Raw genomic sequence first — 23,197 nt, 5'->3', positions numbered from 1 at the left:
GAGGGCCATGTCATTCCCCTTTGACTGATTAATTAGCCAATCAAGGGGTATTTTTCACTGTGAGGAATGAAGGTTTATTCCAGCTAATTCCTGGTCTCTAATGGTAACACATTAAAGCCAACTCGGCTCTTTAAGCCTCTGGAAGTGACCAAAAGGGAAGGAGAGAAGATAAATCAAAAGAGTTCCCCCCCAGTTTTGTTTCTGTTCCTAACAACCCCCCCAAGGAACAAGACTCTTCTCCAATGAAGAGAGAAGAAAAAAGCAGCATTTCTTCCAAACTGGGAGATGTCTCCTCCTCTCCCTCTCTGCTGGTACCTGAGCAGCAATAATTTATCCTCCAGTTGATTAACAAGGTGCTTATAGAACAGGCAACAAAACATCAATACCTGGCTCTTCCTCCTTTTATCAAAAGGACACCATGCTGGGGAAAGGAATTTTCCCAGTGTTCCTGAAACAACCTCATCTGCATGGAGAAATATTAGAAATATGGTCCAAATTAACACCTTGAGCCTAATTAATTTTCTGACTCACTATATATGGCTTTAGATCCACTTGACACTGGTCTGTGCTGCCAGGTTTGCTCTACCTGTACCACTTGTGCACACTGAAGATGCAGGGGGTTGGAACCAGATGAGCTTTAAGTCCCTTCCAGCCCAAACTGTTCTGTGATTCCATGATTTATTTAGCCCTTCAGCTGCCTTGTCATGTTGCCCTCCTTGTGAGTTTGTGTCACCAGCCTGTCCTGGTTGCTCCTCAGGCAAAGGTCTTGTCCTGTAAATTGCTGGCAGAATCTGGTTTTGAGGGGTTTTTTCCCTCCTTTTTCTTCTGGGAATCATCCTTCTAGTTGTTCACAGCCCATGGCTGCAGAGCAAAACTGGAGAGGAAAAAGTGCCTGCAGTATTAAGAGATGTTGTAAAAAGCCTTTGCTAATTAATATAGAATTATGGAATTGTTTGTGTTGGAAGGGACCTTAAAGCTCACCCATTGGCAGGGACACCTTCCACTAGCCCAGGTTGCTCCAAGCCCTGTCCAACCTGGCCTTGAACACTTCCAGGGATGGGGCAGCCACAGCTTCTCTGGGCAAGCTGTGCCAGGGCCTCCCCACCCTCACAGGGAAGAATTTCTTCCCAGTATCCAATCTAAACCCACAGTCCCTCCTCTCAAGATCATTCTCCCTTGTCCTATCACTCCATGCCCTTGTGAAAAGTCTCTCTCCAATAATAATTCTCCCAAGGGGAACTAAGCCACTGTAACCTGAGTGTTATAACTTCCACAAGTCTAAAAATCCATACTGAGTATGACACTCAGGTCAAAGGAGTAGTGAACCAGAGGCTGAGAGAAATCTCTCTACTCAGGAGCAAGTTGGGAATACAAAATGCATAAAAGCACCATTAGATTGTCTTGCAGACTCTGCCTTAGGTCACCAGCCTCTTCCCACTAAGCAAAAGTAAGAACAATTTTAAAAATGCAGCTTTCACAGGAACAGAATAGGCCCAGAGAGCTGAGGATAATCAAGTGCTTACAAGACCATGGTGAGCTTTTGCACTGTAACAGAATATGTTCAGAATAGAACTTCTTGGATAGGATTCACCTGACTGTTGGATGTCCTCTGTGATTAGTGAAGAGCCACTAATCTCTAGGAAGGGTTTGGTTTCATGTGGAATCACAGAATCATTAAGGGTGGAAAAGACTTCCAAGATCATCAAGTCCAACCTGTGCCCAATCCCCCCCTTGTCACCCAGCCCAGAGCACTGAGTGCCATGGCCAGTCATTTCCTGGACACCTCCAGGGATGGGGACTCCACCACCTCCCTGGGCAGCCCCTTGCAATGCCTGACCACCCTTTCCATGAAGAAATTCTTCCTGATGTCTAATCTGAGCCTCTCCTTTCCCATCTCTGGAGACAGCTGATGCACCTCTTTGGGCACCTGTGTCTCATCACTTTGAGGGGAGCTTGGAGAAGATGTCTAGATCTTCTACCAAATCCCACCTTTTTGACACCTGTGTTCTCCTTTGCCTTGATTCTTGGAAAACACTATATTCCCTCTTCCAATGAAATGTGCTAAAATGGTCAAGTCACATATAGGAATGAGCAGCTCTCAATTTTAACCCCAAATCTGACAAACCTTGAGCCTGGGGATAATTATAAAACCCAGCATAAGATAATTCCTCTAAAAAGGCAATTATTCTCTTTCTGACGTTAAGTGTATAATTTAAAAAGAAGGGCCATGTTAAAGGACTATCTCAGTGTTTCCCTACTGTCTTCCTCTGGAACACACTGACAGCAGTCACATTTTTACTTGGATTTCTTAAGGAAGCAAATTTTCCATGTCTGCCTTGACATTTGTTTACATCACACACCCCTTTCTCTCCAGCAACTTTTTAATCCAACCCAGCAGAAGCTTAAGATATTAATATGCTAAAATATTCCATGGAAACAGGCAGCTGGATGGGGAAGGCCAACACATCCACGTGCACATGGACAGGGATCCACCTCCTTCAGCCACAGAGAATCCAAGCACAACACAACCACAGGGAAGCAACCTGCAGTAGTGGAGCCCTCACGGAATGACTTGGTGGGAGACCTTTTATTAACCCAATTTATCTCTGCCTTCTCCAACGGGGCTAAAAGTGTTAAATTCATGGTTTTTTCTTGGCATCACTTACTGAGGAGCTGGGATTTCCCTCAAGAGACTCCTCCAGTGCCCTGCTGACATCACTGCGAGGAAGCCTGCGAGGAGTGAGTTTGTGTCTTCCTCTTTCTAATTGAAGTTCTCACCCCCTAGAACCATTCCTGGCTTTTGCCTGCTCTGATTACTGTCCCTTCCCTTCCTCTGCTCCTCCCTCCCTGCGACCCCCAGATATTTATAGGCAGAGAGGTCACCTTTTTCTGCCTCTTTTCTGAGATCAACGTATCCAGTTCCTCCACTCTCTCCTTCTAGGACATGCCCTCTAACCCTGTCACCCATTTTACTAAATCCTTTTGGACTCTCTCCAGGTTTTTGATGTCCTTTTTTTTCTGTTCTGCCTCTCAGTCCCAAAAACCTTACGCTGGCTGTGGTTTCCAAAGCAGAACAGTGAAAAATCTATGTTAATTTGTAACTCATTTTTATTCTTCTGCAGTTTTTTTTCTTCCCTGAAAAAAAAGGACAGCAAAATAATTTATGTGTGACTCCTGCAACAGAAACTTTGGTCACAGGTACAAAAACCCCTAAGATTAAAGTTGTAACTTGCCTAAAAATCACAACTGTGATCAATCTAAATATCAATATAAAAACTGGCATTTTGCAGAGAGAAAGTCGAAGTGTCAAGAATGTTTAGTTCACCCATAACTTCAGGGAGCCCATGGCAGAGCCAGATTTTAATGGATTTTCAGTCGTTCCTTAAGGTTTGCCAACATGCTTTTCTGATAAGTGCTGGGAAATATAAGTCAGTTGAGGAAGTTCTGCAAAATGTGTCAGAAGACAATTTCCTGATTAAAAAAAGAAAAGTGAAAAAGCAAAGGGGTGTATCACTCCATTTTTTAATGACTAACAAGGAAGAGATCACTGGAAACTCGAGACTTTCAGGCTACTTGGATTTGGTGGTTTAAGGGAACTTACGTGGGTTTTACATCCAAGTTACACAAATTTGGAGGAAGCAGATTACTCATGGAATGGCCTGAGACATGGATGTGAGGTGGATGCAAAACATTCAGGTTTTTATGCACCTTAAACAGAGTTGGAGCAAATCAGAGCTACTCCCCCAGCCCCCAGAGCGAAATCAGTGCCAGAATCATGTTGTTCAGCAACCAAGTTGGGACCGTCTGTAACTCATTCCCAAATCCTCAGTCTCACTCAGGAGCATTTTCTCCAGTGATAAGGCTTCATCAGGAAACACAGCTGGATGGAGGAAGGAAATTCTGAGAAGCAAAAAAAAAAAAAATAGTGGGGGTTCCAGGAAGTTCAACCAGATAGGAACTAATGGAATTTGTTTTTCTGTCTCCCCAGCTCCCAGTGTTCCTGAGCGAGTGAGAAAATCAGAGGGAAAGTGGGGGGCAAAAAACAGTGTGGCAAGATCCTACCCTGCAAAACAGGTCCTCTCTGCAGGTCTCCAGAGAGCATCATAATTACAATTCAATATTTTCGATCACTTGCTGCTCTCCCTGGGAAAAACTGCAGATGTTTTCAATTTAGGTCCACTCTGAAGCCCAGCCATTGTTTTCTTCCCCTCTCGTTTTTTTGACTTGTATTTTTTTTTCTTTTTAAACAAAGGTCCCTGTATAGTTTATTAAGGAGGTTTGAGTTGGGCACATGATTTATCAAAAATAATTAAAAAAAAAGACTGCTGTGTTTGACATTCAGAATTAAGGGTTGCAAGTGCCTCTGATTAGTAACACATATCCCAGAACCATCAAAACAACAGCTTCAACTTGTATCTTGGTTTTATTACTTCTAGAGAAACTCCTTTTGACCCTCAGGGGCAAACAGCATTTCCTTCCATACCCTTTGCAATTCCACTCTTTTGCAATCTTTACAATCCTCCAGCCAACTCCCTCTTCCTTTGATAAGGTAGATAATCCAAGTTTCAACATTCCCCACTTACTGCAGCAGTGCTGGTGTGAAACAAGAGAAAGGATCCATCACTCAGATCACTCCTTAGCCACTGAGTGAAAAACTGAGTCCGAGATCAACTCTACAGTTAAGGCAGCTCAGATTAAGCTCATACAAAACATCTCCTGCCAAAGGCTACTCCACAGGTCAAGATCATAAAATGACTGCTAATGACCACACTGGAAAAGCCTGGGTAGGGCTAATTGGAACAGTGGCTTTGTGACACATCTGATGTGCTGGGACACTTTATCACAGCACCAGTTCAGAGGTGACTATTTTTGACAAGCACTTCAGAAGACTCAGATTATCTTGCTTGTCCAGAGATCATGTCACTGAGCCTTGAGTCCTTCCACTAATTTCCCTTTGACCACAGATGGAATTCCCTGGGTTTTGCTTTTTTCCTCCTTTTTCCTAATCTTCAAGTCTGGTGTGATCCAATCAACCAGCCAGACTTAGGACGACACTAGGGAGGTTTAGACCGGATATTGGGAACAATTTCTTCATGGAAGGTGTTGTCAAGCACTGTCACAGGCTGCTCAGGGAAGCAGTGGAGTCACCATCCCTGGAAATGTTCACAAAAGTGTGGATATGGACATGGTTTAGTGATGAACATGGTTGTGGTGCTGGCTGATGTTTGGATTTCATGATCCTAAAGGCCTTTTCCAACCTTAATGATTCTATGATCTTCTCCTCCTTAAGGGATCTCTTCCATCCATCCACTGAATTTTGTCACAGGCTTAAACTGGAGGCTTTAAGGAAGGCTGACAATCAAAACTCAGCTGGACAAACTCCTGAATATCCTGCCAGAGCTGACCCTGCTTTGAGCAGTGACTGATCCAGAAACCTTCAAGACTCCTCCAATCTCAGCAATTCTGTCACTGTGAAAAGCAGTTCCTGCATCTTTCCATGAAGTTACACCCAAGATTGTTCTGATCCCGGATTGAAACAACTAGAAATATGGGAAAAAGAATTCTGCTGAATGTCTTCGTCAAAAGATCAAGAGTGGAATGACAACTGTTGTGAGCTGAGGATTGGTCATTCAGTCCAAATCAAATGTGTGCTGGAGGCTTCTCAAAGTGCACCTCTGAACAAAGAGGAGGGATCTGATATCTTGGAAAGAGCCTTAAAGACAGGACTTCAAGCTATAGAATCACGGAATGGTTTGGGATGGAAGGGACCTTAAAGGCCATCCAGTTCCACCCCCTGCCATGAGCAGGGACACCTTCCATTATCCCAGGTTGCTCCAAGCCCTGTCCAACCTGGCCTTGAACACTTCCAGGGATGGGGCAGCCACAGCTGCTCTGGGCAACCTGTGCCAGGGCCTCCCCACCCTCACAGGGAAGAATTCCTTCCCAATATCCCATCCCACCCTGCCCTCTGTCAGTGGGAAGCCATTCCCACTTGTCCTGTCCCTCCAGGCCCTTGCAAATTGTCTCTCTCCATCTTTCCTGTAGGCCCTACCCAGGGCTCTGCTGGACACCAGGACTCTTCCTACATTATCTGTACACAGGAACAGGCAGGAACAACTCACTTCCAGGAGAATGACAGCACTTTCCTGCTCCTGTAGTGAGCTCTCTGCCACGCCAGGGAAGTGCCCACAGCTCAGGGATTTCAAACCAGAAAGCAAACAGAGAACTCCTGCAAATCCTCGCAGTTCCATTTGTGCCACCTTAAGGACTAGGCTCTGGAACATGATGGAAAGGGATCATGAGAGTTCATGGGTGCAGTGAAATGAAATTGCTCAGAGCTGGAGGGCCTGAGCAGTGCATTTTTTGTTGTGTGCAAACTCCACAGATCTCTGACCCATGAAGAAAAGGAGAAAGGGAGGCTGGGGGAAGCAATTGTGCTGCCTCTGGCTCTTCCTCCCTGTGGCTGCTCAGCAGCAGACAGTAGCCAGAGGATGACAATGCAGCTCCAAATGACATTATCTCCTGCCTGGATTTGCATGTGGAAATCTGGATGCTTAAGAGGGAACAGCCTGTGACTTTTTTTGCCAGAAGCTTGAACCCTTTCAGCGAGGGGAAAAAGGAAATCTGCACAAGAGCCACCAGTCAACCACTGGGATTAGCAAAAACATGCACAGTTATACACCCTTCATAAGCAGCCTCAAATCCACGTCATATGCAGTGTCTATCCATTAAAAAATTAAGTGTTCTCCAGGATAAAGCCCCAGAAGCAGCACTTTCCAAACCTGAGTTCCAACAGATATGGAACATGTGGAGAAAACAAGACCAGCTATCTGGGACGACTCATGGGTGGGGTAAAACCCCCTCCCTTAACCACAGCACTGCTGAGTTGCTTTGAATCCCAGATTGTCCTGCTTCATCTTGCTCTGACAGCAAGGGAGCCAAGCAGCAGATCCATGGCATATTTAGGGGATCAGAAGTGTTAACCAACAGGGCTCCAGGGGAAAAAGAAAATGGAAGAGAATCCAAACATGGATCCATCTGGAGCTGGGCCAGCCCACGGTGAGGTGGGGAGCACAGCAGAGCATCCTGTGCCCCAAGAGCCTGCTCAGAAAACACTTGAACACCAAGTGACAAGCAGGCCTGAGACCTCCTGCAAACCAGAGGAGGATTCTTGTGTGTGTGAATCAACTCCCTTAACCACAGCCCTGTGGAGTTGCTTCAAATCCCAGATTGTCCTGCTTCATCTTGCTCTGACAGCAAGGGAGCCAAGCAGTGGATCCATGGCATATTCAGAAGTGTTAACCAACAGGGCTCCCCTTGGTGCAAGTTCACCCACAGCATTTGAGAGCTCCAACAGCTCTCAGGGATTTGAAGTCCCCAAATTCTTATTTCAAGACAGTAATAAGCTAAGATGGGTTCTGTGGTGGCTGATGGCCTGGTCCCAAGCTCTTACCTTTGAAACCCATGTGACTTGTAACAAAGGTTCCCACTGTTTTTTGCAGTGGCAGACAAGACAGGGCAGTTCTTAGTTTGTTTAACTTTCTTCCAGCCTCCTGGTTTAATTAGCTGTCAGTGTATTTTACAGAGAACTCAGGAACAGACTTGACATCTTTCTCTGTCACCAATAAACTTACCAACCACTTCAAAATCTACAGCAGATTCACTGGAAATATAACACTATATGTGATAATGGCACAAATCCTTCAAACTGTTCAAGTGAAGATACACCATTGAAGTATTCTTTATTTTACAGAGGTTTTTCCAGGGAACAATCCCCAGTGGATCACTATTCCTTCTTCACCAGCTCCCCTGTCATTCTACAGGTAAAAAACCTTGTATTATTTCCACTACTATCCCAGACCTCTCAGCACATTCTCCCCTTATTCCTCTCCTCCCAAAGCTCCCAGAGGCCTGATGTGAAGTTCCAGAACAATTTCCAAGAGTACTGCATGAGAAGCAAGGTGTCAAACACATACAGGGTATTCCAGAAACTTCCACTTAATTTCAAGCCCCTCCTTTCCCTCTAAACAAGAGATTTCAGACAACTTGGAACCAATTCTTGCAACATATTCATTTGTGCTTTTCCAGGTGTTGTTTTTTCCACAGGATTTTTCTGGATTTTTCATGTTACAGTGTCTGTTATTTTATACACAGATACAGCAGGTCTGTTCTCTGCAAGTGCAAAATGCTAATGAGCACATAAATAAAATAAAAACCAGTCCAAACCTTGCTCTCATTACACAAAGTCAGGGGAAAGGTCTTCTCATTAAATATTTATCAGTGTTCAAGCCACCTTTGAATCCTTTGCAGCTGCTCAGCCTTTCCCAATTTTTGTGAGAATAAGGGCAGTTTGTTGAGATTGCCCAGTTGCTACTGAATATCCAATTTTATTTTGGATATTTATGGATCTTTCACGGAATCATTTAGGTTGGAAAAGACCTCTTAGATCATTGAGTCCAACCTTTGACCTTTCAGATGAAGCAAAATTCTCCTTGGTGATGTGCATTTCCTAACAACTGTAAAATAAAAATACTGGAGTTTCCTAACTCCAAAGAAGTTACATCACAATAATTCACAAAATATGGATTAAATTCACTCTTATTTCCTCACAGTTCAAGCACAGCCTTTCTAGTAGAAACAAATTAGCAGCAAAACGTTTAAATACTGTTTTGTTATGAGGGATAATAAGCATGGAAACAAGAGAAAGGTGAAGCTTCTTGTTTACCTGTGTCTTCCCACTCTTCTGTCTCCTCCCAAATATGCAGGACAGATCATGTTCACTGCAGGATGAGAGGTCCTTACCTGGAGGGGGTAAAGAGAGGGAAAAAAATCCCAAACCTTCACATCTGGTGATGACAGGGACATTTTGGTAACACAAACTGACCCACAGAGACAGAGGAATTGCTTTTGGAGGTGAACAACAATCAGGAGGTGAATAAAAATCAGGAACTCCAGGCTGGATAGGGCTTGGAGCAACCTGGTCTAGTGGAAGGTATCCCTGCCCATGGTAGGGGGTTGGAACTAATGATCATTAAGGTCCTTCCAACCCACACCATTCTGTGATTCTGTGATGAAGACACTAAATGAAGGTACTCATGAGGAAATGTGTGTATGTGTAGGATCTCTGGATTCTCAGGAGGATTCCCTGTCTCTGACAGAATTAGGGAGTTGTAGGTCCTCCATACAATGAAAAAAAAAATTCCATCTTTACTCCGTGGGGACTTTGATTCCTGATGTTGCTTCTGAAAAGCAAAACCTCCATCTCTCCAACACTGGATTATTCCAACTCAAAACAATTTTGAGGGTGAAGCAAAGATTCCCAGCAGGACCATTATTCCCATCTCGTTGTTGTGTGGCTAACTGGACATCAGACATGGAGCAGGGAGGGGGAAGCAGAAGGGTGTGATGTGATGTGATATTCAGAGTTTCGAGCAAAAGTTTTGCCAATTCCACAGTGCAGGAACCTTTATATTGGGTTTTCCACAGTTTCTCTCAGAAAAACCTCTTAAAAAAGCTCAGCAAAAGTTAAAGATTTAAACAAAATTAGTCCAGACAGCTCAACTAATTAGGAGTCTGCTGGGGTCTTAATCACTTGATTTTCTGATTCCAAAATCAGTGACCTCAAAATGAATCTTGTAGTGGACAAAAAAACCCAAACAACCCAAAATCTGACTATTTAACCTGTTTCTTTTCCTCGGGATCCTGAACTGCCTACAGAGGGCAAACACACACATCAACCTAGAGGAGAAAGTGTGACCCAGCTTCCTGGTGCCTCACTGCACAGCCTCTAAATGTCCTTACCCAAGCAAGCTGGATGAGACTGGTGGTTGTTTTCAGCTTTATCTTGGCCAAGGCTTGGAAAACGACACCTAAAATCCTCCTGCTCCTCCTCTTACCCTACACTGTCTGCCCGTGCCTTCCCCTGCTCCTCTCTCTCTAACAGAAAACCAACTCAGCTGACATTCATAACCTCCAGCAGCATCCCAGTGGAACAGCTGCTAGAAAAGCAGCTGCAGTCAGTGTTTTAATCTCAGACTGGTGTGTATTCCCAGACCCAAGGGTTGTGTGTGCTCCCTGTGTCTCTCCAGCCCCGCAAACGGAAGCCGCATTTTGTGCCGTCGCTGTTCCCTTCTCCAGCTTTTGTGTGAGCTTGTCTTGTTTAGTCTGAAAGGAAGCAGGATCAGGCTTGAACAACAAGGGCCACAACAACACCAGCCCTTCTCAAATAACTTTTCCTCTTTCCCTGAAAAAGGACAATTTCCCTGGTTTAGACCACAGAGGGTGCAAGCAAACAAGGGGCTGCCTTGTGGAAACACGACCAAATAAATAAGAGGTATTGTGAATATGAAAGCCTTCATCTGTATTTTACATGCTCAAAAGACACTTCTTTTTTCCTCTATATTTAGCAAAAGGTTAAATCCAAATCAAAATAAATCCTCTTTGCCACTCCCTCAAACAGGCCATGGCCTCTGCACTTGCAAGCCCTGAACCAATTTAATTGTTTAATGTCATAAAGTGGCAGGGTCGAGTTAACAGGTTTGACTTCAAGGCCAATTTATTTAATCAAAAATCCCAAACCCCAACATAAAAAATTTGGCCTCCATTCAGACATCAATTAGCTCTGTTTTAGCAGAGGCATTTGCTGTCCAAAAACATTGCACAGAGCTTTCAGTTTAATAAATCAGCCATTAGTGGAACTGATCCTATCCATACCCTGAAACAGGTACACACACCATGTGCATGTGGGTGTGTGAAAGGGGAGCAGAGGAACAGAGAAAGGATTCTAGAATTGTCAGGAGCCAAACCCAGGGATGACTGAAATAATGTAATTGCTCTAAGGAAGAAATTACTAAACTCCATGAGTTTTTGATAGTTTTTCTGGCCACCAACCACTGTCCTAATTTATCCCATAAAGTATCTGGTGGACGTAAGAGGGCTTTCCTGCCTTCCTTCAGGTTTAATCTGATCCCTGATCCCATCCTCATGATCTCTGAGCAGGGTTACTGGAGATCTCAGGGGATAGTGCCACGCAGATCCTAAGTCACTCCATCATCATCTTTCCCCCCTCCCATTCCCTGCTCACGCACCCACAACTTGGAATATTCGCTGTTCCTTTACCCAGTTGGTGGCTCCTTCAGGTAGGAACTGTTTTATTCAACTAATCAGCCTAAAGCCATCCAAAATTACCCAAAATAAAGAGAGATAGTACATTATAGCTCTAAGCAAGTTTCTGCAGGGGGTATTCCTAAACCAAGATTTAACTTCAGAAGGCAACAAATCACCCTGAAAGGGTTTGTTCTAAGCTTGGCCAGAGCTTATGAAACAACAAAACCCCTCTTACCTTTGGCAAACTTCATATAATGGACACGTTTCTTGGAAGATTTGGATTTTTCTTCGAGGCTGAATGTCTTTTTCTGATTTTTCACTGAGGGCTCTAAAAAAAAAAAATCCAAGGAAACAGGTTCCAACCCTGTTAGAGGCACTTTAACCACCACATTCAAACACCAGTGTATTTAACTTTCTCTCTCAAAACCCAGTCTCAACAAAATATCACAATATATTACTGAAGGAAGCATGGCAAGTTTTGTCTGAGACATGTCACTGCTTGATTTTTTTTTGCCACATCTCTTTCCCTTCCTGTTTCCAATCCAATGTAGTTTGAAAAGGCAGATACAGGCACTCCAGGTCTAAGGCAGATCCATCTCTGTGGTTAGAAAAGAGTAACAGGTCAGGGTTTATTGTGCCGTTTGTTACAAAATATCCCCAGTGCCAAAGTCTGAGAAAGATATAAGAAATAGTGCAAAATAAAATACTTAACCTGCCTGGGTAGAGAAAGGGAGGGAAATTACAGGATTTCCACTTCTAACCCTACACAAAATACCTTTATTTGGACATAAGCTGATCCATCTGTGTAAGGAAACTGAATGGTGGCAAAGCTTTTCTGTCCCTCAGGCCAGCTAGAACAAACTGCCACATCCATATCATTTCATTTTCCTAGTTTCCAGGAGAGGGATTGCATCTAAACTGTCCAGTAGGAATGGCCTCTGGGCTTGGCTGAGTTCCAAATTCACTCAGAAGTTTGGGAGATTGGCAGCAGCTTAAAGCCACATGAAGGATTAGTCCCATGATTTAACAGTAGAGACATCACGTTCCTGAGCTGTGGCAGGTTATTTTAGGGGTACAAACCTTCTCTTTGCACCCACAGAGCCTGTTATTTCCCCCCCCCAGAAAAATCTCAGAAGGAGTGAATCAACCTGCTGTACAGTTAATAAGTACTTTATTAGTTTTGTCCTGAAAATAGGCACCACAGGATTCTCTGCTCCGTAACTCCACGAAAAGGTTACTCTGATGAGATGTTTTTTTCCTTCCAGTGGCAACTGGGAATGGGTAAGGAAATGAACCCATGCCCTGAGGGCCAAGTTGAGTCATCTTTTTTACATGATCCCACCCTGGAAAGCTTTTCAGCCCAAGCTTTTCTGACACTGGAATTCCAGCACTTCCCTGTTTGTTAGGTAGTGCCACCTGACGATGGAATCACTGACCTAAACCTGAAATCCTCAGCCTGCAGTGGAAGAGCTGAGTGCCAAAAAGCTGAGATCCACTCTCCCACACTAAGCCCTAATGGGAAGAGAGGACCAGCAAACCCAATTTTTAACAGAAATTCCCCAATAAAAACGTTCTGTGGGGAAAACAAGCATCACAACTTAAATATCCTGAACAGAGACACGACACTTCAAGCCTATTCTCCAAGCTACTTGTACCAAAAGGAGCATTACACAGCAAAGGGTTCCCACAGCGCTTCCTTCTCCACATTATTCTTCCAGGGAAAGGCGCAGCAGCACCGCCTTGTGCCTGCAGGGAGGAATTTCACTCCCAGAACGTGCTGGCACTTGCAATGGGCAGGGAAGTGCATCCCTATGTCTGCCAGGGATTGGAAAAAAAATCCTCTGACAAACTGAGTGAGCACTGCAGGAATATTATTGTGCTTTTTAAAACCATTTAGTCCAAGCAAGAAAGTCAAATGTTATTTCTACAGATGGATATTCCAAGGCACATCACAGACGCAGCCAGGATGATGTTTCTGCATCTTAAGATGGGAAAGGGACACAGATTTCATCACTGAGTATCCCAGCAAAAGAGCCAGGAATCATAGGATGGTTTGGGTGGGAAAGACCATGTAGTTCCAACCCTGTTCCACTATCCCATGTTGCTCCAAGCCCTGTCCAACCTGGCCTTGAACACTTCCAGGGATCCAGGGACAGCCACAGCTTCTCTGGGCAACCTGTGCCAGGGCCTCATCACCCTCACAATAAATAATTTCTTCCTAACATCTAATCTAATTAAACCTGCCCTCACTGGGTGCTCACCTAGAAAAAAGGAAAAGAAAGGTAAAACTACACAGAGGGTACTTGAATGTTGGCAAATCAACCCCCACAGGGCCTTTCCCTTCCGACCTCTAATTGCAACCCAGCTCTGGCAACTCCAGCAGCTCTTTAAGAACAATGAAGTTTTTCAGCTGACTTTTAATGCAGTTTGAAACTGGCTGATGGCCAGTAATGTAACATTTGATCCTGCAGCACAGCTGCAGGCAGAGTTTGCCGGATGAGTTTTGCCAGCTTAAGCAAACTGCCAAAAAAACAAGTTTTAGAGCTTTGTGCTTTCTGTAAATCACCCAAGGGGATTGTGACCAGGAATTTTCAATGTGCACCCAAATTTGTTCTCAGTGATTGAAAACTTAAAATAACTGAGTAAAGCAGGGAGAAATACAGCTTTCATGGAGCATTTTGCATCAGTGACCCAGGCAACAGCTTTAGGAACAAGACAGCCTTGCTCAATGAACCTGCCTCTGTGCTGACTCACTGTGTCCCTGGGCAAGTCACTTCAACTCTCTGCCCAGCACTTTGCAGGTTTTCCCACCAGCTACACCTTCCTCATCTTCCCATGGCTCAAGTTGGAACTTGGGTAGGATTTAGTTACAAAGGCAGAAAGGAACTTTTGGAATTTCCCTGTGATATGCTCTTCTACCTCTTGAGGACTTGAAGGACAGCCCCAAGTGCTGTGTGGCCTCAGACCATTATCAGGGCTCCAGGGCACAAGGAGAACTTACACAGCAGTTTAAAAAAGGTGTTTTTAAATACCAGGTTCAAAATTTTAACCCCAGTTGTCTAGGATTAGAAAACCTTCTTGCTAACTGATTTTCCTCCTCACCTTTCTGCATTTCCTCTCCTAGAAAACCTTCAGTGCTCAAGGGTTAAGAATAAATGAACGAAGAGTTGCTAAATTCACTAAGCTCCAGAGAGTTGTTCAGATGTATGATCTGACTTAAACCTGAGTCTAACTAAAGGAGAGGTGATAAACCATTGGATAAACCCATTCTTTCTGTAAGCTCACACCCACCACAACTTCATTTTTACAAACCAAAGTCAAGCTGTACAAAGCTTTTCAAAAATAAAAGGACTTTATAAATAGCCCTTTTGGGAAAGTTGTGGTTTCCCCACTTGTGTGCTCAACACGAGGGCTACAAAAATCACATTACAGCACACTCAAAGCAGAGATGCATAACCCTGAGTCAAAAGCTATGGAGCAACTCTCCAAGGACAGGAAAAGGAGGTATTTAAGAAACCAGTGGAACATGGAAGCCAGGAGTGACAATTCACTATTAAAAGGAAGACAAAACATTGCAACTGTGAGTGATTGTTGTGAGCCTTCAGACAGACTCTGGATAAAGAAACAAGTGTTGCTGTAGTACAGCCCAGAAAAAGGTCCCAAATATTGTGATCCTGGTTAAAATAAACAACAAAAAGCCTTTATTTCAGTCCTGAGAGCAAAACTGATCCACTGAGATATCTACATATCCAGGCAGAGAAACTTCAGCATGGTCATGGACGGCAACACATCCTTTGGCTCTCACTGATTTTGAGGGAGAAGGAGGAGTTGTCAACCTCAGCAAGGAGCCCAAATTGGGCCTCAGCTCATCTTTTAAGACACAGAATGGAAACTCTGCTAAGTTTCCAGCATCTGATTGAGCAAAGCATGAACCTACCTGTTTCACCCTGTCCATGGCAACTATTCAGTTCAGCCAGGAGCTGGTTGAAGTCATCCTGATGAGCAATCCAGTTGTCCTGTAAACATCACCCACATGAATACAAGGCAAAAGTCTTCAGAACTAACACAAATTCTGCTAAAACAGATATTAAGTAATAACTTAATTGGGTATATTCAATCCTTGTTGGTGGGAGGGACCCTGGGAAGCTCCACAGGGGGATAACACCAACAGCTCGCACAGTCACTCCAAAGTCAGATAAAATTATAAGGGTTGAGTTTGTAAGTCATAAACAATCCTGTTTGGTACATTCTACCACCAGATGTGACAACAGATTTCACTAATATTCTATTTAAAAATTTGTGTTTTAGCTGAAAGGAGCCATTCCCTCACCTGGGTCTAGTTCTCACCTCGTTGTTGATGTTTGCTCCTAATCCCAGCGTGTTGTTTTTCACCTTCACCCTGATATGTTCTGGATTTCCTTGTTCCTGAGCCCCAAGACCCTAAGGAGGATTTAAAGGTAAAAAGTAAGGATTTTACAGCAGTGACTGAGCAATCAGAGCTTTTGTACTTTAAGAATTTGCAATGAAATACGACAAGAAATCACAACTTACTATTTATTTTCCTGCCTGAACTGAATTCATTCACAGGCTTTAGCACACGAGATACTCAGTTTTTAAAATTTACTACTTAAGCCTCCAGCAAAGTATTATAAACACTAAAATAGCAACAACATTAAGCAGTTGGGTGATTAATCAGGAAGTCACCTGACATTCCTAAGCAAGCCCAGAGTGTTTACTGTTTTAAACCAAGACACTACATATACAGAAGAGGTCCCTACCGTAAAATACCTCTGTCACTGGGAAGGCAGATCCACATGGACAGTATAATCCTAAAGAAGTTTATAAGGGAGGGAAACAGAGGAGGGGTAGGGGAGAATCAGGATATTAACAACTTTTTCTACCCCGTTCACACTCATAATTTGATGGAAATATTGGAGCAAACAACTATGGGAATTCTCTATCCTAAAACCCACAGTCATTCAAATCTGGGAAGCAATTCTCAGGTCCAGTGTTATCTTTCTTAACTATATGATCAGGGTTAAAAAAATAAAAGACAAAACATTTGGTTTATAACTTTATTCCTGGTATTCACCTACTTTTTGCCTAATTTGTCACCAGTAACAAATTATCAGCCAAGTGTGTTGGCTTTAATGAACATGGATGTGGTGTAGCAATGGGGAAAAGCCCTGTGGAGAGATCCTGGGATATCTAATATTTAAAGGAATGAGACATATTGAAAAAAGGCTGTTGCTATTACAAATCCACTTGAGTTCATTTGGTCCCTGGGGTGGAAAATTTGCCTTGAAACTCCTGCTACCCAAAAAAAAGTGTGGAAGCAAACAGGCCACTCAGCCACACATCCTGCCCTGACCCAATTCCAATACAACTGATGACAGGACTAGTGTAAGCAGCTTAACTGCACTGCAGAGATGGGCTTTTGCCCATTAATTTGGTCAAGGTGAGGTTGCATTTGTTTGAGTTTGTAGTGGAATGGAGAGAGAAATCCTTCTTGCACAGCTGTAACCGTTGGAAAGGAAGATCCAGCAGCTCAAGTGGGAAACTTGTGAGGCAACTGAAGCAACAGCAGCTACACTGAGAAATGTGAGAACAGGCTTTAAAGCATTCACAGGACGGAGAATGATCCTAATTTTATTTCTGTTAAAGAAAGTCTGGGTGAGAAAATATAGGAGGAGAATTAAATAAAGGTAGTGGGGGTTTTGTGGGCATCCTTAGCACTAAACACGCTGATGTGCAGGCCCAAATCTCAGCTTTGCTGAGGCATCTCTGTGGAATTAAAAGTGGTTTTAAGGGGCAGCTGAGCAGTTTGCAGGATAACCCAGAGGTTATTCTTAGTGCCAGAAACCAGTGCCCTCACCCACAGGTACCTGTTGGAGCTGGGAAGGGATTCAGCTCCCAGAATGCTGCATTTTGGGGCTTCAAGGAACAGATCAGACCACTTAAAAATGGGTGAAAGATTAAAGCAGGTCCTGGAGTTGCTTTAAATCAAAAGTAGGGAGAAAACTGAGAGCATAACAGTAACTTAAAAGACTTTAACCATTGCCTAATTAAATGTGCCAACTCTTGCTCCTATTTGGGGACATTAACTTGCCAAACAAGGGAGAAAAACTGGAAAGCAGGAGAGTCAAAAACAGGCCTTTGCAACAAAGCATAGAAATCCAACATTGCTCAAATTCTCTGTGCACTTAAGAGAATAAATCAGAGCTCCCTGGCAGTTTTAGACCCTTCAGATACAGAACTCTCCTTTGGATCCTACCTTTCCTTTGGACCAGCCCATCTTTTCCAGCATCTTCTGGCCGAATTTAGAGTCATCTTTACTCCAAGCGCTGTTTCGTGGATCCACGGACCACTTCTGCTTTCTCCGGGCTGGGACAGGGAGGAAAAGTTCAAACAGGCTCTACTGACATTTCCACAGTATTGAATCAGTTCAACTCCAGCTCTCCATTGCCAAAAAAACCCCCCAGAACTTAGAGCAGGCCGAATATATTTGGGGGGTTAAGTTTACTTAACAGAAAACCCAACAATAACAAAAAAAGGGCGGTGAAAATATTAATTATTAATGTGAAGAATGCCAAAGTAAAATTGATATCATAGAACCACAGAATGGTTTGGGTTGGAAGGGGACCTTGAAGATCACTAGTTCCAAACACCAAAGTTGGAAGCTGTTGTCCCTAGGGATAAGCTGCAATTCAGGGAAGGCTTCAAGGATTACCATGTAAGTGTACAGGCCTAAAATCCATATTTGCTCCAATTCTGGAAATCTACGGGGGAGGTGATTACAGTGCTGCTTTCCCAGTTCTGGACAAAATCCATTATCCAGTCTCCCTTTTAACCACAACACAGAAGTTTTAATACTTGCCTTCACAAAAAAAAAAAAAAAAAAAAAAAAAACAAATCAAAAATGAAATACAAATGCCCAGAGATGACAGAACACAAACCAGTGAGATTTCAGCTTCTGGATTTGCCAAGAATGGTTTACTAGGAAACTTATTGGGAAATTTATTGGGAAAAGCCACCAGAAACTATTGCAGGAGTTAAGAGATCCAAAGGAGAATCAAAGCTCCTTTGTCCTATGCAGATTCCTAAAGAAACTCCAGTCCCCGAGGCCCACGTGCGTGTTCTTGCCTCTCCCACCAGGAATAGCTTCCTGGAAATCAAGGAGGAAAAGCCAGCTCAGTTAACAAGGCACTTCAAGTGTGCACCTAAGCACAGGCAGGAAGAGAACCTAAATAAACAAGACAAACAAAGGATGGGAGACAGGAAGATCACAAACTTCATTAACCACCATGGGAAACGGGGGATCAAAAATGACCCGTTCACCCAAGGCCACACAAAGTCAGGGAGAAGCCAAACTCACTGAGGTGTTTTCAACGTAATCAGGAAGTCATCGTTCCCTAAAACACCAGATTTGGGATCTGGGCCAGAGGGACTGAATACTACGGGGATGTTTGACTCATTTTGTGCCCTGTTTAGTTTTGCTCTTAAAGAACCAGCACTGTCAGATGCACAGTGGGGGCTTTTTTTTAACAAACTTCCAAAGCTTTGAAGCTCAAAAAGATCCATAAAAAGATTTTACAGCGGATTAAATGAACAAGAGCTGTGAGAGGAGTTAACAAGGCCTTTGCTTCTGCACAGGAAACAACTTATTAACCTTAAAGGCTGTGGCTGCCCCATCCCTGGAAGTGTTCAAGGTCAGGCTGGACAGGGCTTGGAGCAACCTGGGATAGTGGAAGGTGTCCCTGCCCATGGCAGGGGGTTGGAATGAGATGATCTTTAAGGTCCTTTCAACCAAACCATTCTGGGATTCTATGATTATTCCCACCAGGCAGCCTTCAGAGCAGCATCTACTCCAAGTCCTGCCTGTGCTGCCAACAAAACGTGGGGAAGCAACAAATGAAGCAACTCCACAGGCTTGGAGCAGCCCTGGTGTGGCAGTAGGGCCAAGGAGGCGCTTGTCCCTGTGCTGGCACTGCTGGGGCACCTCCAGCCCTGGGGGCAGCTCTGGGCCCCTCAGACAAGAGAGACATGGAGGGGCTGGAGCATGTCCAGGGAAGGGAACAGAGCTGGGAAAGGGGCTGGAGCAGCAGGAGTGGCTGAGGGAGCTGGGGGGGCTCAGCCTGGAGAAAAGGAGGCTCAGGGGGGACCTTCTGGCTCTCTGCAACTCCCTGACAGAAGGGGGAAGCTGGGGGGGGGTGGGGTGGGTCGGGCTCTGCTCCCAGGGAACAAGGGGCAGGACCAGAGGAAACAGCCTCAAGTTGTGGCAGGGGAGGTTCAGGTTGGATATTAAGGAAAAACATCTTCATGGAAAGGATTGTCCAGCCCTGGCACAGCTGCCCAGGGCATTGGTGGAGTCCCCATCCCTGGAGGGATTTCAAAGCCATGTGGATATGGCACTTGGGGACGTGGGTCACTGGTGGCCTGGGCAGTGATGGAGAATGGCTGGACTCAATGATCTTAGAGCTCTTTTCCATTCTTAATGACTCTGATTCCAGGATTCTACCAGAGGTCATGCTGCCCAGCTGAGCAGCTGCCCTCCTTTCCAATCATATTTCTTCATCTCTACCTCTAAAATCTCTCAATTAACATCAACTTTCCCTCACTCAGCCATCAAAAACTATTCAATGCCTTTTTTTAATTTTAACAACATTTTAAGGATGGCCATACTCTCTTACACTCTCTGTTACCAGTTCCCTGGGTGGTGACTTTGCAGATCCCAACTCCTACAGTTGTCAAACCACTGCATCTTTCTAATGATTTGTCTGCACAGTGAAGTGACCCATGACAACTGAATGGTTGAATTTAAATTAACTTCCAAATTGAGTTGTTTGAGGTAGTCCAGCTAATCCACTTTAAAATTCACTTTCTATTATTTTTCCTGAATATTCCCCTGTGCAGAACCCCCTGAGATGTTTCACTCCCAAGACATTTGTAACAAAAAACACAAGGGCACCTGTAATAAATATTTCTTAAGCTTGAAATTAAGAGACCTTCCCTTTCCCAGCACTTGCAATCCATGTATTTCAAACTTCTTAACTACCACTGTGGGATTAATCGTCATATTTCTACAAGGTTGACATACTCTTATTTTTACACAGGATAAGACAAATGCAGGAAAAACCCCCAAACAAACTTGCTTACACCTATAGAGAAGAATTTAAGGAAGTTGGAAATAGCTCCATGCCACCTACAGGAACCATAAAATCATCCTCCCTTTCCAAGAAAACAACAAGAAACACTGTTTAGTCAATAATTTATCAGAAATGTTTGTTCACCGATGTCTTGAGAGCAAGAAAGGAAACAAGGCACTAACTTCCAGCTAAAAGATTCAGCTCATAATTTAACACCAACCTTCTGGGCTGCTTGTAAAGTGATGCAACTCCGGGCGAGCAGCACCATCCAGTGGAGAAAACTGTCATTTCTTTATAGAACCACAGAATCATTCAGGCTGGAAAAACCCTCTGAGATCATCGAGTCCAACCGTTCCCCAGCACTGCCAAGGCCGCCACTAACCCACACCCCCAAGTGCCACATCCACATGGCTTTTAAATTCCTCCAGGGATGGGGACTCCACCCCTGCCCTGGGCAGCTGTGCCAGGGCTGGACAACTCAACCCCTTCACTCAGATATCCTACAATTTGAAAAAGTTCCATTATTAAACCCTTTTACCATGACTAATTCTGGGCCTGGAGCGTGTTCTTAACTATAATTTCTGAAAGCTCCCATCCAAACCCCTGCTGTGTGCCCATGGATGGTCGGGGCAAGGAAAGACAAGGCTCTGGAGACAGGCTGGGAGAGCTGGGGGTGTTCACCTGGAGAAGGATCCCAGGAGACCTCAGAGCCCCTTCCAGAGCCTAAAGAGGCTCCAAGAGAGCTGGAGAGGGACTTGGGATAAGGGCCTGGAGGGACAGGACAATGAGAATGGCTTCCCACTGAGAGAGGGCAGGGTTAGATGGGATACAGGGAAGGAGTCCTTCCCTGTGAGAGTGGTGAGGCCCTGACACAGGTTGCCCGGAGCAGCTGTGGCTGCCCCATCCCTGAAGTGTCCAAGACCAGGTTGGACAGGGCTTGGAGCAACCTGGGATAGTGGAAGGTGTCCCTGCACATGGCAGGGGGTGGACTGAGATGAGCTTTAAATGTCCCTTTCACCCCACATTACTCTACGATTACTGACATGTGCAGTGTTCAATTAAAATAATGAACAAATCCTGAAAAAATGGCACCAAAGTTTACACCTAAAATAACCAGAAAATCACATATGCAAACGTAATTTTGTTTTCCTCACTTCACACCCGTATTTTCCAGTGGAAACTATAATTTTTAACTCCTCATTATAGTCCCTATTTCCTGCAGTCAAGCAAACAAATTCACCAGACTCTGTGCTCTCATTTTAAGGGTGTTTTGACAGCAGTAAGTCTACTGAAAGCACCTAAGAATCTTAACAATACTGAGGGATGAGAATATTAGTCCTGTTACATAAAAATCCAGTTGAGTCGTGTTTTTACTCATACAGAGTTTTACATTTAACAGAAAAGACTACTTGGAATGCACTTTGAACTTGGCAGCAAACGTTTGTAGTTCCTACTCTGGACAGCCCTGAGAGATTCTGTTTCCTGAACTTCAGAGACAAGAGTTATCTTTATATTCTTTCTCTTTATCTCTACACCTGGGAGCTACCAGACAGGATATTCATCCAATATTTCCTCTACCCTGGGACCCCCTGGACCCCATTCCTGGCTTTTGCAGCCCCTTGACCTGCTGTTCTTCAACACGGGAGACCCCCTGAACCCTGTCCTGGCCATGCCAGGTCTCCCAGACCCCAGACTCTCCTTTCCCAGACGCTGGGAATGCCTGGACCCCCATTCTTGCCTTTCCCAGACCCTAGACCCCCTGAACCCCATTCCCAGCCACTTTGGGTCTCCCAGACCCCAACCATCCAACCATCCATTTCCTTGATCCTGGGACCCCTACATCCTCATTCCTGTCTTTCCCAGACCCCAGATCTCCTTTTTCCTTAAGACTGGGACCACTTGGACCCTCATTCCCGCCTTTCCCAAACCCCAGACAACAGGTTTTTCAACACCAGGGACGCCCTGAACCCCCTTCTCGCCCAGCCCGGGCTCTCCCCACCCCACGACCCTCCTTTCCCCAACACAGGGACCCTCTGCACTCCCATTCCCGCCTTTCCCAGCCTCCAGACCCCCGTTCTTCAATACCAAGGGCCTCCTGAATCCCCTTCCCAGCCATCTCGAGTCTCCCAGACCCGAACCCTACACTTCCTTGATTCTAAGACTCCCTGGACCCCCATTCCTGCCTTTCCCACCCTCCAGGCCCCCCCGTTCTTCAACACCTGAACCCCTTTCCCCACCATCCCGGATCTCTCCGCCCCATGACCCGCCTTTCCCCAACACTGCGGACCCCGAGACCCCATTTCCCGGGCACAGGGACCCCCCATCCCGCCTCTCCCAGCCCCTGCACCCCCTTCCCTTGACTCTGGGACCCCCCCCGAGCCCCCTTATCCGGCACCGCGACCCCCCCGCACCCCTCGGGAGGGGCAGCGCGGCCCGGGCCCCTCAGCGAGGGCTGTGGGGAGGGTCTGGAGCCGCTCCCCGTCCCCACTCCCGGGACATTCCCGGGACATTCCCGCCGGGATCGCCACTCACGCTCCGCCAGCATCGCCATCTTGGGGGCCTTCCTCCCTCCACGGGGACTTTTGTCATCTCCGGCGCGCAAAAAGGGCGTCTCATTAGAGAGTTTTTAAAACAGGCGAGCGCAGCGGGCACCAAAATGAAAACAAGAGGGTGTAAACTTGCTAAAATTTTAATAAATGCGTTAAAACACGGCTCAGTTGCGTGTCGGGTGTTCCCGCGGCCAGGGGGAGGGGATGAGCAGCGCTCGGTGCGTGGTCGAAAATATGAGACACGGACAGTCTGAATATTCCAGGGAATTGAGGGTGTGAATGTCCCTGAATTTCCCCAAATCTTCCTGTCCTGGGAGGGAATGCGAAAGGGGACACACGCACACCGAGGGCGCCCTGTGCAGCATCCTCTGCCCGCCCTGCTGTGATAAAGCTCAA

General features: G+C 45.1%; 1 protein-coding gene across 1 annotated transcript in view; it reads right to left on the bottom strand.

Moving 5' to 3' along the window:
* PINX1 (PIN2 (TERF1) interacting telomerase inhibitor 1) overlaps positions 1 to 22,807 on the bottom strand; it is a 63,758-nt gene extending 40,951 nt beyond the window's left edge. The window contains exons 1-6 of the mRNA XM_027742510.2: positions 22,785 to 22,807; positions 17,381 to 17,490; positions 15,454 to 15,546; positions 15,044 to 15,122; positions 11,342 to 11,434; positions 8,726 to 8,802 (exon numbers count right to left, since the gene is read on the bottom strand). Of these exons, the coding sequence (XP_027598311.2) occupies positions 8,726 to 8,802; positions 11,342 to 11,434; positions 15,044 to 15,122; positions 15,454 to 15,546; positions 17,381 to 17,490; positions 22,785 to 22,803 (471 nt within the window). The 5' untranslated portion in view covers positions 22,804 to 22,807. The remainder of the gene's footprint in view (positions 1 to 8,725; positions 8,803 to 11,341; positions 11,435 to 15,043; positions 15,123 to 15,453; positions 15,547 to 17,380; positions 17,491 to 22,784) is intronic.
* Between the last annotated feature and the right edge of the window lie 390 nt (positions 22,808 to 23,197).

The sequence above is a fragment of the Pipra filicauda genome, unplaced genomic scaffold (assembly GCF_003945595.2).
Source record: "Pipra filicauda isolate LSUMZ 115617 unplaced genomic scaffold, ASM394559v2 scaffold132_size2486313_pilon, whole genome shotgun sequence".
NCBI classification, from domain to species: domain Eukaryota; kingdom Metazoa; phylum Chordata; class Aves; order Passeriformes; family Pipridae; genus Pipra; species Pipra filicauda.
Note: the sequence above shows the minus strand (reverse complement) of the source record. Positions and strands in the feature narration are given on the sequence as shown.